This window comes from Chiloscyllium plagiosum, chromosome 7 (assembly GCF_004010195.1).
Source record: "Chiloscyllium plagiosum isolate BGI_BamShark_2017 chromosome 7, ASM401019v2, whole genome shotgun sequence".
In the NCBI taxonomy this organism is placed as follows: domain Eukaryota; kingdom Metazoa; phylum Chordata; class Chondrichthyes; order Orectolobiformes; family Hemiscylliidae; genus Chiloscyllium; species Chiloscyllium plagiosum.
In genome coordinates this window covers 48,502,229-48,516,941 of record NC_057716.1, presented here as the reverse complement: position 1 = coordinate 48,516,941, position 14,713 = coordinate 48,502,229, and the positions used below count along the sequence as shown (strand labels likewise).

The following is a 14,713-nucleotide window of genomic DNA, read 5'->3' as shown; positions in this document are numbered from 1 at the left end:
GCAATGGTTTTTAATTAATACTTCTTCATTTGTTGCAGTGCAGCTAAATCTTTTGGATTAGGAACCTTGTTCAACGTGATTGGTGAGATTAGCATCACTGATCTAAGAATGTCTGACACACAGTTCACAGGCCTGTTGCATTTTATGAACTTGTATTATTTGGCCACTGAATGCTAATGCCTGAGTCTTTTATTTGCTTGAATGTGCACATAATTTTCTACTCAACCTGCTTTCTTCAGCTCGTTATATCGGCTTCAGCTGTTTTATTCTTTCCCCCAACCCCCCACCGTCTTTTAAACTCTCCTCTTCCTTCTTTCTTCAATTCCCTTTATACAGTATAATTAGAAATACGTGAGCATCCAAGAAATTGTATCTCTATTTACCAATTTGTTTATTTAAAATTCTATGTTTAGTATACAATTATATGAATATATTTTGTTAGCTTTGTTCTTATAAAAGTGAATTCACAATCAAATATCTCCTTTGCTACAATGGATCATTTTTCAGGAAATACTGTCCTTAGAACTAACCATCTTGGCACTCCTCAGCACTTCAACTTATAGTATTTTCTCACCCTTATTTCATTTTAAGCAAATATGATACATTATCAGCTTGCGTCTCCAGATTGGTGCAATAAATAATACTTGTAGGTTTTTTTTATATATGTTCATGGAATATGGATGTTCCAAACATTTATTGGCCATCTCTAATTGCCGTGAAGAATATGGTGAGCCCTGGTAAGCTGCCTTCCTACATGCTGCAATTTTTGGGGTGTCAGGCTACCCACACTGCTGTTAGGAAGGAGTTCCAAGCCTTTGAACCAGCGACAATGAATGAACAATGATATCTTTCCAAGTGAGGATGGTATATGACTTGGAGGGGAACTTGCACTCATGCATCTGCTGTCCTTGTGCTTCTAGATGACAGTGGTCATGGGTTTGGCAAGTGTTGTTAGAAATGCTTGCTGAATTAAAGCAATGCATCTTGTAGATAGTGCACAGTGCTGCCAGTATGCATGGTTGGTGAAGAGATTGACTATTGATAGTGGTAGATGGGATGACAATCAAGATGGGCTGTTTGTTCTGGAAGGAATCAAGTTTCCTGAGTATTGTCAGAGCTGCACTCATTCAGGCAAATGAAGTGTATTCCATCACAATCCTGAATTGTGCCTAACAGATGGTGGACAGGCTTTGCAGAGACAGAAAGTGAGTTACTTGCTACTGGATTCCTAGCCTTGGATCTGCTCTTACAGCTATAGTATTTATTTGGTTGATATAATTCAGTATCTGATCAATGATAACCTCCAGGATGTTAGCAGACGGCAATTCAGCAATGATATTGCCATTGAACTTCAAGTGATGATAGTCAGATTGTTCTTACTGGCAATACTCAATGGCACACATGAGCCACAAATATTACTTGACACTTCTGATCCCAAGTCTGAATGTTGTCCATATCTTGATGTAGGTGGACATGGACTGCTTTAACATCTGAGATGTAGCGAATGGTGCTCAGCATTGTGCAATCATCAGTGATAATCCCCACTTCTGACCTTATGATAGAGGGAATGTTATTAATAAAGATGTTGAAGATGTATGGGTCTAGGACACAACTATGAGGATCTCCTGCAGTTTAGATCCAATTTGTTTTGTGCCAGGCATAAATTCAATCAGCAGAAAATTACTCCACCACATCCCCCCCCCCCACCAACAATTCCCATTGACTCCAATTTTGCTAGGATCCTTGTGCCATATTCGGTCAAATGCTGCTTTGATGTCAAGAGCAGTCAGTTTCACCGCATCTCTGAAGCTTTGCTTTTTTGTTAATATTTGGACCAAAGCTATCAGCAGCTGAGTGGCTCGAACAGATTCCAAACTGGCTTTCAGTGAGCAGGTTATTCCTTCTCCAAGTACTATTTGACTACACTGTCAATGACTCCTTCCATCAGTTTGCTGATGAGTGAGAGTAGGCTGACGGGCGGTAATTAGCTGGGTTGGGTTTGTCTGTCCTTTGGGAAAAGGTAACACCCAGGCAATTTCCCACATTGCTGAACAGATGTCACTGTTGCAGTTGTACTGGAATAACTTCAGTGGGAGATTGTTAGTGCTGGAATACAAATATTTAGCACTATTGCTGAAATATTTTCAGGACCCATATCCAGTGCCTTCAACTATTGTTTTATGATGGACAGAATTGAATAGGTTGAAGACTGGCATCTGTGATTATCCACTTGGCACTTCTGGCTATAGATAAATACAAATACTTCTGTGTTGTCCTTTGCACTGATGTGCTGTGCTCCCCCATCATTTAAGATGGGGATATCCTCATACTCTAGTGAGTTTTTTAATTGTCCACCACTATTCATGACTGGATGTGACAGGACAACAGAACTTAGATCTAATCAACCGGTTGTGAGATCACTCAGCCCCATCTATTGCATGCTGCTCTTACTGTTTGGCTTGCAATTGATTCTGTGCTAAAGCTTCTATGGGTTGATACCTTATTTTTAGGCATATGCGGTGCCACTTCTGGCATGCTCTCCAGCACTCTTCAATGAACCAAGCTTCATTTCGCAGATTGATGGTCTTCATAGTGAGGGACATTCTGGGCCATGAAGTTATAGATTGTCAATGAATTCAAATCTGCTGCTGCTGAATCAATAGTGACTCAAAGTTGTCCAATTTAGAGTTGATAACTGTATTTAAAGTCCATCCTAGTTAGTTAAAAATCACACAACATCAGGTTATAGTCCAAAACGTTTATTTGGAAGTACATGCTTTCAGAGTATTGCTCCATTGTCAGGTAGCTGGTGGGGCAGGATCCAACATTGGCACCTCCATATCATCCTATTTAGTACAGCAGTAGTGCCACACAATAGGATTGATGGTATCCTTACTGCGAAGACTGGACTTTGTCTTCACGAGGACTGTCGGGAGGTTTTCTTTTATTTGCTTGTGGGACTACTCTTACTGATCTTCATGGATGGATGCATCCATAACAGAGTATGTTTTTTCCCTTGTTGATTCCAATACCACTTATTGCAGACCCAGGCTAGCAGCTATGTTCTTTAGGACGCAAGCAGCTCAATGATACGAACGAGCTACTCTTGGTGATGAACATCGATGTCCCCCACACAGAGTACATTCTGTACCTTGCTATCCTCAGTGCTTCCTTCAAACTGGAGGAATACTAATTCATCTGCCTCGGTAGAGGGCAATGGGGAGGTAGGTGCTAGTGAGTTGTAGGCTTCCTTTCCCATCTTTGAACAATGCCAAGAGATTTCATGAGGTTTACAGTGAATGTTGAGGATTCCCGAAGCTACTCTTTCCCAGCTGTATATCATAATGCTGCTACATGAGATGGGTCAGAGATAGTAATGGTGGTGTTTGGGACATTATCTGTAAAATATGATTGTGTGTGTGTGTGAGAGAGACTATGTCAGACTGCTGCTTGTTCATGGGACAGTTGTCTAAATTTTGGAATAAGCTCCCAGGTATTGTTAAGAAGGACTTTGCAAGATAGACACTGCAGTGTTTGCTGATGTCATTTCTGGTGCCTAGCATGATATCAGATGGTTTATCTAGTTTCATTTGTTTCTTTCAACTTTTCCCAGTTAGATACAACTGAGTATCTTGGTAGGTCATTACAGAAGGCAGTAAATGTTGGCCTAACCAGTCTCGCCCACAACCCGTGAAATAATTTTTAAAAAGGCCAATGTATGGATGGTAGATTTCTTATCCTAAAAGATATTATTGAACCAGATGGATTTTTACAACATTGTTTAGCACAGTGGCTCTGTGGTTAGCACTGTTGGCTCACAGTGCAAGGGAACTTGGTTCAATTCCAGCCTCGGGCAACTATCTGTGTGGAGTTTGCATATTCTCCCCATGTCTGTATGGATTTTCTCTGGGTGCTCTGGTTTCCTCCCACAATCCAAAGATGTGCAGGTTAGGTGAATTGGCCATGTTAAAGGTTCGCATCGTGTTCAGGGATGTGTAGGTTAGGGGTAAATGTAGAGTGATAGGGGAATGGGTCTGGGTGTGTTACTCTTTGGAGGGTTGGTGTGAACTTGTAGGGCTGAATGGCCTGTTTCCACACTGTAAGGATTCTATGTGACTGCCATTAAATTAATTTCCTAATTGCAGACTTTATTGAATTCAAATTTCACAATCTGTTTAGGTGAGATTCAAACCCATGTCCTCAGAACATTAGCCTGAGGTTTTGGACATTTTCACTTCACTAATATTTATATTTTGAACACAGGGACTGAGTAGCTCAGTTGTCGAGGTGGCTAGTCTTCATTGATTCCTGTTCTAGTTGAGGTACTCTTGAGATCTGCTTCCTTGCCCTGCCCTGAGAGTGGAAGGCACTGGTTAATTACCACTGGCAAAACTGCCAACGAAGCAACCTAGATGAAACATCAGCAGACAATAATCCAAGGACCGGCCTCTATGTGGTGCAGATATTCATCATATATCAAATATCAAAAATGGTCTGTGGGGCACGGTGGTTCAGTGGTTAGCACTGCTGCCTCACAATACCCGGGACCAAGGTTTGATTTCAGCCTTAGGTGACTGTCTGTGTGGAGTTTGCACATTCTCCCCGTGTCTGCGTGGGTTTCCTCTGGGTGCTCTGGTTTCCTCCCACAGTCCAAAGATGTGCAGGTCAGGTGAATTGGCCATTCTAAATTGCCCGTAGTGTTAGGTGCATTAGTCAGAGGGAAATGGGTCTGGGTGGGTTATTCTTTGGAGGATCAGTGTGGACTTGTTGGGCCAAAGGGCCTGTTTCCATACTGTAGGGAATCTAATCTTAAAAGTTTAAATTAGAAACAGTGGGCCACCACTAGATGTGGCATATCAAATCATTCTAGGTAGAATCCTAAAGGCAAGCAGGAAAATGCCAAGTCATAATTATTTTGTTTGGTGCAGCTCAATCCATTATAGGTGACTGTAGATGGATGAAAATTTCACCTAAATCACACGATTTCAGGTCTCACTTTAGAGATTTGAGTTCAGTCTGGATCACGGTTGATGGCCACTGGTGCTGACGTTTGGAAGAGACATTAAAATAAAAACTGGTTGGCTTTCTGAATTGAATGTAAAAAGATCCTTGACACCATTTCAAAGATAACCAGCGTATTTTTCCTTTGCTGGTCAAACATTATCCTGGAGTCAGCATTACAAATGGAATATCTTGCCATTACTCTCCGTGGGAACTTGCTGTATCGAAATTGGTTGCAACATTTCCCGCATTACAGCACTAAACTTCAATGTAAAATGGTTGTATCAGGTTGTTAAAGGTTCTGAATAAATAAGTATTTCGTTTCCGTATCTCCCCCCTCCCCCATATTACCAACCTATTGTGGATCGACTTGAAAAGTTCCGATGAATATTCATTACCTGTGCATGAACGCCTCTAGTATTCTGCTTGCAACAATTAGACTGGCTGATCAGACTTTTATAGATTACTATAAGTAGTCAACAATAATGCAGTGGAAACAGTGACCGTTAGTTGCCTCAATGAAAATTGCAAAATAGAACAATTACAACGTCCAAGGGGATGATCTAGATGACTGGACTGTTGGTTCGCGTTTGAAATACCTGTACAGTAGAGTTTTGAGAAGCTCGTGTTTTACTGAAGTTAGACAAGTTTGAGCAGCGCCTGCAGTAGATACCAGAGACCGAGGTTGAACTGGGGTGGGGTAGAGAAACGAACGCTCTCGGCTGGGGTCAGGTTACTTGCGGCGAGCTACTGATGGTGGCTGGGAGGGGCGAAGTGAGGCGAGGCGTCACCGTCACTTTATAATCTCATCTTCAACGCAAGGCGGCTACTCAGAATAACAGCCCGAGATCAGACAAAACATTAGTAGGCACTTTCTGAGAGATCAGGAGGCATTTCCGATATGGCGGCCCCGGAGCGATGGCTTCTTATCTACCTGTCCTTGCTTTCCCTCAACAAATGGACTTCGGCTTTTAACTTGGATACCGAAAATGTTATTAAGAAAACTGGAAAGCCGTCAAGCTTGTTTGGGTTTTCTCTTGCTATGCACTGGCAGCGAAAGCCAAGAGATCAAAAAATGTAAGTATGTGTAGGTTTGATTTACTTTAAGAGAAGGCGCTATTGTCAAGCTGGAAGAACGGTACAGAAAGTTCCTCTGTGTTATGGTTTGACCGGGGAGAACACTGCATACTTCACCTCAACTGAGTCCAAAACAGCTTTAGCGAACTTTTATATTAAAGTTTGTGCGAAATGTTCACGAACTCCCTGCAGCAACCACTTTTCCGCCTGTGGCTGCCCTACCTGTTCACACTGAAGCTCAGAAACAGCGGCTGGCGCAGAATGGTCGTGTGTGCCCCCTCCACCGGGAACAACTTAACAGGCGACCCCTCATCCGAGTGGGTGGGGGGAGGGTCAATCCCATGGCCACTTCACTGCTCCCTTTTCCCACTGGTTTATGCCAGGGCCCCTTCTTAAGTGTTGATTCCAAAGTTTTTCAATTTAGGGCAATCCCATGGGAATCTGAAGTGAAGGGGATTGTTTGGACTGAGCAGTGTGTGCCTTCCCGGTCAGTGGTAGTTTCAGGGATCATTGATATTCAGGGCAGTGTTGAGTTTTGTCGGCTCCGTTTCGTTCTCCAGGGAACCTGATCACAATCTGCCAGCGTCACATTACAGCCCCGAGTTGATCCCAATTGTCTCCAGTAAAAGGAATCCGAGCTTTATTAGCATTTAACTGCCGGTCCTTTAACCAAAGTGTAGAAGCAGGTGGTTTTCTGAGCAAATCTGATAGGTTTTCCTTTCTTCAAAAAAAAAAAATTTGCAGTTGTTGCAATCTGTTTTAATCATTCGGACCGAAAAATGCGGCTATTATTTGTGATCCCGAGTTTGGGTTCAACACCGTGGTGTACAAACTTTTGGGAATGTGTTGGCTGTGGGGGTTGGGGTGGGATGGGGAGGGAGGGAGTGAGAGCTGCCTGGTTGATAGTGCCATTGGCTGGCCGCTCCGGCTCCTCCCCTGCACAGACGCCGCTGCCGGGCCCTGGTTGCTATGGTGCAGAGAAATCCCGGAGCCTCACTCAGTGCAACGGGCTCCACATGGGGGCTGGGGACCCAACCGAAATGAAAAAAAAACCTCACTGAATGCTATCTCTTTCCTTTTGGAATGAATGACCCTCTGACAAACAGCATGCCTTTAAAACCGAATCTCGGAATGTCTTTGGCAAATAACCTTCACTTCAGACCAAGTAGCTCATCGTCGACAAACCCAGTCTTTTTTTTATTTTCAGGAAATGCATGCAATCACCCCCCCCCCCCCCAGATTTTCTTTTTACTGTAATTGAACATATTTTAGGTGTGGAGCCACATGCAGTTGGGTGTCGTCTTGTATCTGATGTAATTGGAGTCGATCATTTTCACAGGGACAGCAAGTTGAATTTATGTACTGCCATGAGAAAGAAAGTATCCCAAAGTGATTCGAAGGTAAAAGGGGAAAGGAACAACAGCAAAGATCTTTAAAGGAGCATTTTGAAAATGGGTGAGGAGATAACAAGGCTCCGGCGTGACGTTTAGGGAAAACGTTCCAGAATAATCAAAATATCTGAAGTCCCAGGTCGATTAGAGCGAATACAATTCAGACCAGAATCTGAAAAGTGAAGGATGTGTGCTTACAATATAAGGTTGGAGGACGTTTCGGAATGGGGGAATATCGACGTTTTGGAAGGACTTAAAGAACAGTGTAGGTTTTGAATGCATGGTATCGTGAAACTAAGAGCCCAGTGGAAGCACAAGGACACTGGAACAAATTATTGCAATGCTGTGAATCTGCACTGAAAGCAACAAATGGTGGGGATCCCTGCGGGTCAGACAGCACCCATGAAGGGGAGTCTTTCTCTCGATGATTGCTGTCTGACTCGCTGTGATTTCGAGCACTGTTTGTTTTCAGAAAGGATTGAAGTCGGTGGGATAAAATTAAGGTTTTCAACTCTAGTTCTAAGCACAATGCAACATAGCAAGCTGTTTTGGTGAAGAGTGGGATGGGCTTCAGTGTTTGTGGAGCTGAAGTTAAAAATCACACAACGTCAGGTTATCGTTCATCAGCTGAAGAATGAACAATTTTTCAGTGGTGGAAATAGCTTCACTGGCTACACCACCCAGATTTGACACCGTCCTGCTCCGTTAGCGTGATCAAACCAGATTAAACATGCATCTAGATATTATCCGTGTCTCCTTGATCCCTCAGAGCAATTGGCAGGTATAATTTGGTCAGGGGATGCCGAGGTTTTGGTGTTCTGATATATTTGCTTCTGTTCTGTCATTCGTGACTTAATGTCAAGTTGCTTAGTATCTCATAAGTAGCCAGGTGATGGAAAGAAAGTAGTCAACCTCATTTGGCATATAGATATTTACTTGATGTTGACAAGGGAAACTTTGTTGGTATCTGAATCTGGGTCTAAGACTGGGAACTTTGGGTGTGGTTTGAAATCAGTGAAGATGTCTTGACTTTGGAAAGTAATTGAGGAGCACAGCTTGATTTAACTAAATGCCAATGATGTCTTGTCGTTGCTGTCTACATGATGTCTTTGTTGACTAACTAGGGTGGTCTTGATATAGTGCACACAGCAGAAACAGAATGGTGGTAATTGAGTAGGAAAGAAAGACACAGAGCTAGATAACAACATGTTGAGGATAATTGGGTGACAGAGCTATGATGGTAATCGGAGAACTTTGAGAATTGAGGGTGAGGTATAAAGGAACAGTCTATGCAAGGGGTTTGCTAATGATGTGAAAAAACATTAAGTTGAGGAGATGTAGTTGATAGAGTTGGGTAGGAGGGGGAGTGTGGCACAAAAGTGAGTCTGTTAAAGAAGATTAAGGTTGAATTGGGGCTTGGAAAATGTCCAAACTTGGAAAGAGGGGGTTGAAATGAATGAGGAATTACTCTTCATCTTTATGAAGAAAAGTTCTAGAAACCCATTTGGTTGGTCTGCATATGGTTGATCTTGGGAATTGAAACATTGCTTAGCTCTTAAACCTATTGTTGGTGTTATTTTGTGAGGCAGAAAAATAATTATATATTTTAAAATTTTAAAATCATCTGAGCGACCTGAATAGCAATCACTGCCCATTTGGCAAGACCCTCAGCCGAGGACTTTCTTTGCTAAACTATTCAGTCTTAGCCTCATTTTCTAATTTTAGGCAATCTTTCAAATCCACCTCCTAGAACTGATGACTGATAATTAAACATCTTATTATTTGGCTGTGTCAAATTTGTTTCATAACATCCCTGTGAAGCACCTTGGGATGTTTTACTGTGGTAAAGGGTCTACATAAATACATGTCAATGTGTAAACCTCTGCATCTAAGGTGAAAATTAAGACCACTAAATATTGTAGAGTCATAGAGACGTACAGCATGGAAACAGAAAATTCAGGAGAAACTCCTCAGCCTGATAAGATCTGTGGAGAGAAAAATACATTTAAGCTGGTGTGTTGTCAAGTAAGCAGGTCCTTGGCCTCCTCCATTGCCAGATCATGGCAACATGACGTCTGGAGGAAGAGAGTCTCATCTTCCGCCTAGGAACCCTCCAACCACAAGGGATGAATGCAGATTTCTCCAGCTTTCTCATTTCCCCTTCCCCCACCTTATCTCAGTACCAACCCTTGGATTCAGCACCGCCTTCTTGACCTGCAATCTTCTTCCCAACCTCTCTACCCCCACCCCCTCTCCGGCCTATCACCCTCACCTTAACCTCCTTCCAGCTATCGCATTCCCAACGCCCCTCCCCCAAGTCCCTCCTCCCTACCTTTATCTTTGCCTGCTTGGCACACCCTCCTCATTCCTGAAGAAGGGCTTATGCCTGAAACGTCGATTCTCCTGCTCCTTGGATGCTGCCTGACCTGCTGCGCTTTTCCAGCAACACATTTTTCTGCTCTGATCTCCAGCATCTGCAGTCCTCACTTTCTCCTCCGTGTTGTCAAGGAACTCGAGTAAATTGAAGTCAATGGGTACTAGCTGAAAAGAACATAAGAACTAGAAGCAGGAGTAGGCCATCTAACCCTTTGAGCCTGCTCCACCATTCAATAAGTTCATGGGTGATATTTTTGTGGACTCAGATCCATTTATCCGTCTTCTCACCGTATCCCTTAATTCCTTTGTTGTTCAAAAAAAATCTACCTTAGCTTTAAAAATGTTGATTGAAGTAGTGTCAATTACTTCCCTGGGCAAAGAATTCCATAGATTAACAGCCCTCTGGGTGAAGAAGTTCCTTCTCGATTCAGTCCTAAATCTGCTCCCTCTAATCTCGAGGCTATGCCCCTTTGCAACCTCTAAAGTACCAGCGTTTACTTTATCCGCTCCTTTTTGTTTTATATATTTATAGAAACTTCTGTTATCTGTGTTAGTTTTTCCTCATATTCTATCTTTCTTTTTTTATAGCTCTTTTCGTGGCTTTCTGTTGACTATTAAAGTTTCCCAATGTTCTAGTTTCATGCTGTTTTTGGCTACTTTGTATGCATTCTCTTTCACTTTGATAGCCTCCCTTATTTCCTAAGACACCCTCCTTTATTTCTTTTTTCTTAGTCCTTCCTTTTCACTGGAATACACTTCTGAAGAGCACTTTGAAAAATTGCTTTGGAAGTCCTCCACTGCTCATTAACTATCCCACCATCAAATCTTTGTTTCCAGTCTACTTTAGCCAGGTCCTCCCTCATTCTATTGTAGTCTTCCTTGTTCAAGTACAGGACCCTGTTATTGGATTTTTATCTTCACATTCTCCATCTGTATTCTAAGTTCAACCATACTGTGATCACTCCTTCCAAGAGGATCCCTAACTACGAGGTCATTAATTATTCCTGTCTCCTTATACAGGACCAGATCTAGGATAGTTTGCTCCCTCGTTGGTTCTATTACATACTGCTGAAGAAAACCAGAGTTGAAAAATGTGGTGCTGGAAAAACACAGCAGGCCAGGCAGCATCCGAGGAGCAGGAGAATCGACGTTTCAGGCATTGCCCGAAACGTCGATTCTCCTGCTCCTCGGATGCTGCCTGACCTGCTGTGTTTTTCCAGCACCACATTTTTCAACTCTGGTCTCCAGCATCTGCAGTCCTCACTTTTCTCCTTGCTGAAGAAAACTATCATGGATATATTCAACAAATTCCTCCTCAAGGCTGCCCTGACTGAACTGGTTCAACCAATCTACCTATAGATTAAAATCCCCCAAGATAATTGCCGTGCCATTTTTACAGGCATTAGTTATTTCATTGTTTATTGTCTGCCTCAATGTGATGCTATTATTTGATGGCCTATAGACAACGCCCATCAGTGACTTTTTCTTCTTAGAATTTCTAATTTCCATCCAAATGGATTCAACTTTATTCTCCATAGAACCTATATCATCTCTCAGCACCATTCTGATGTTGTCCTTGAATACTAAAGCCACACCACCTTCCTTACTTTCCCGTCAGTCCTTCCAAATAGTCAGAAGACCCTTGGATATTTAACTCCCAATCATGACCATCCTGTAACCATGTCTCCGTAGTGGCTACCAAATAAAATTAATTTGTGACGATTTGTGCCATTAACTCATCAACCTTGTTACGAATGCTATATACATTCAGGTAAAGTGCTTTTATGCTAGCTTTCTTACCCTCATGATTTCCAACATCTCTAACATCTTCTGAATTATCTTTCATTTTTACCTCTTTCATTGCCTGACTTGAACATAAACCCTCCTGCACAAATGCTAACGTGCTGCTTACCTTTTTATTTACAATCATGCTTCCTGTCTTTTTCCCTTTCCCTTCGCCCGACTCACTAAAGTCCTAGTGATCACCCTATTTATCCTCTTCGCTAGAACACTGGTTCTAGATCATTTCAGGTGGAGACTGTTCCATTGGTACAGATCCCACCGGTTCCAAAACTGATTCCAATACTACATGAAATGGGAACCCCTCTTTCCCACACTATTCCCTTAGCCACATATTTACCTCTCTAATTTTCTTATCCCTAGGCCAATTTGGCACGTGGCTTGGGCAGTAATCCACAGATTTTGACCCTCGAGGACCTGTTCATTAATTTTATTCCCAGTGCTTGATAATCCCTGAACAGGTCCTCCATCCTAACCTTGCCTATGTTGTTTGTCCCAACGTGGACCACAACAACTGGATCCTCCCCCTCCCGCCCCAATATACATTCAAGCTGGTCAGAGATGTTCTGTACCTTGGCATCGGGCAGGCAACGCACCATAAGTTCCATTTGCTGAACACAAGAAAATGAAGTGGTTGCTCAGGGTTGTCATTTCAACCCAAGACATGGGTGTAGGAGTTTCTCAGGTTGTGGTTTAGATTTCATTATCATCTGTTGTTTCTTCAATGAATCTGCCTCCAATATAACTTTAGAAATATGGTTGTTCAGTGATTGTATGGTCTTCAGTTACATTCACAGCATGGCATATAATGAAGCAGTCTGTGTCTGCACCAGTAAAACCAGGACACCATTCAAATATGGGTGATAATTGGTGATCTTTATGCCATATTCATGTCAGACAATGACCATTTCAGACAAAAGGGAGTCCAACCAACACCTCATGATATTTAATCTATTTTGATTGCTAAACACCCACCACTAATATAGTGGGAGTCTTTATTGGCCGCAAAAATAACTGGACCATATATTAGAAGAAGATCTGTAATTGGTTTGCCGCATAGAGTGAGTTCTCAAAGCCTTTCCAATAGCTGCAAAGTACAAGTCATGAGTGTGTTAGAATACCCCCACTTGGGCTGGACAATACTCAACACCATTCAGGCCAAGCTACTGACTTGATTGGCATTCACACAGTGGATTAAACATTCATTCCTTCCATCATCGGTACAATGTGCAGCTACAAGATGCACTCCTCCATAATAACTCTCCAAAACTTTAAGGCAATGATAACATCTCCTAAACCTGTGACCTCAGCCACTTCAATGGATTAGGACAGCAAATATATGGAGACACCACTGTGTAGAAGTGACCTTTAAGGAGGCACAGCACCTTGACTTAGAAATGTATTGCTGTTCATTCATTGCTGGCTCAAAAGGCTGGAACTTCCTTTAAAGCAGCACTGAGAGTTACCTATATCACATGGACTGAAGAGGCTCAATGTGTGGCTAACCAGCACCTTCCTGAGGGCAGTCTGGGATGGGTAATAAATTCTGGCTTTGTCTTCCTCGTTAGCAAGAAAAATATTTGGATCGAGGCAAGAATTGTTAGTTGAGAAGCGGGCAAAGACTAATTTTACTTGTTCTTACTCTGAGTTTTGGCTAAGGTTTTCTTTATTCTTTCATGGGATGTGGGTCTTATGGGCAAGGCCAGCATTTTGTTACTTATCCCTAAATAACCTTGAACTGAGTACCTGTAGCTCATTGGGCCATTTCAGAGGGCAGTTAAAAGTCAGCCACATTACTATTGGTCTGGCGTCATGTGTGCTAGATTTACTGCACTAAAGGTCATTAGAGCGCAGGTCTTTCCAACAATCAATGTTGTCATGGTCTGAATTACGGAGAGTAGCTTTTATTATTCATTAAATTTTCACCAGCGGCTGCTGTGGCATTTAAACCCATGCCCCCAAGGTATCAGTCTGCGGCATGTGGATTACTGGTCTAGTGACATTACCACTATGCTATTGTCTTCCCCAAATTGTTGATGGGGTCTAAAGTTTTTAGAATATTAAATAAAGATTGAGTAATTTTGTTTTGTACTTGGGCTGAATTCAAAATTTGATATGAGAAAAGTTGACTTGCCTCCGTGACACAATTTTCAGCAAAATTAGTCAGTCTCTTTGACTTATCAAAAATTGACGAATTGATCAGTTTTGTACAATGGTTGTATGTAGCCCACCCCAGTTAAATTTCTACTGTACTTGGAAAGTAATCATGCAGGTTTCTTAACCTTGAGTGAAATTGAATTCTGATCTTGCATAAGTATGATTAAACCTCCCCTTCCCACACACTCCACCCACATACTTTAGATTCAAACCAAAACTTCTGCTGGAAGGTCAGGGTCTTTTGATTGGCTTTGCTGAATTTTAAGTCAGGCAGAGCAGTATGCTTTGTTTGGATAAAGTCAAGATGATTACCTCTCTCTTTAAATGGCTGTAACCCTTGTAGTACTTGTCCATTAACAATGCCTTTATATATCTTGATTGTTTTCCCTTTCAAATCTCAAAGTTTAGTGATTATTCCAATAGTACAAAGAGATTAGTTGGGTAAGCAATTAACTTTCATAACTAGCTCACTGTGAAATTATTGGTTACAAAACATCAATTGTGCAATTGTTTTCTGGATGTTGCTGACATTACAGTTCTTGAACATAATTGGATATGCTTCTTGAGAATTGTTTTTGTAGACTGTTTGTTACTAATGGGTAGTGGTGAACTGTTAGCTGTTAATATCCATATAGGCATGTAAGAGAATGGCCCCCAGGCTAAATATGTGGCAGAAAAGACCCTTTACCAGCCTGCTCTCACAGAACAACGCTGTCCCCTGACTATCAAGATCTATGGTGAGCCACTGGACAGAAAGTCTCGAGCTGTAGGTAAGGAGAGACATTGAGTTTTCTCATTGCCACCTCCAGTGTGCTAGTGCAGCCTTCCTCCATTTGAGGAAGAGTGTTTAATGACAAAGACTTCCAAATTCATGGTTCACAGAGTGGCCTTGGTATGTGTCTTTCTGTATG

The 14,713-nt window shown here is 42.1% G+C and overlaps 1 protein-coding gene across 2 annotated transcripts in view; it reads left to right on the top strand.

The window, feature by feature from the left end:
• Positions 1 to 4,741: 4,741 nt before the first annotated feature.
• The window catches only part of LOC122551565 (integrin alpha-6-like), an 84,493-nt gene continuing 74,521 nt past the window's right edge, over positions 4,742 to 14,713 (top strand). For both annotated transcript variants that reach the window (XM_043693639.1, XM_043693640.1), the window contains exon 1: positions 4,742 to 6,078. In XM_043693639.1, coding sequence (XP_043549574.1) covers positions 5,903 to 6,078 — 176 coding nt within the window. In that variant the 5' untranslated portion in view covers positions 4,742 to 5,902. The remainder of the gene's footprint in view (positions 6,079 to 14,713) is intronic.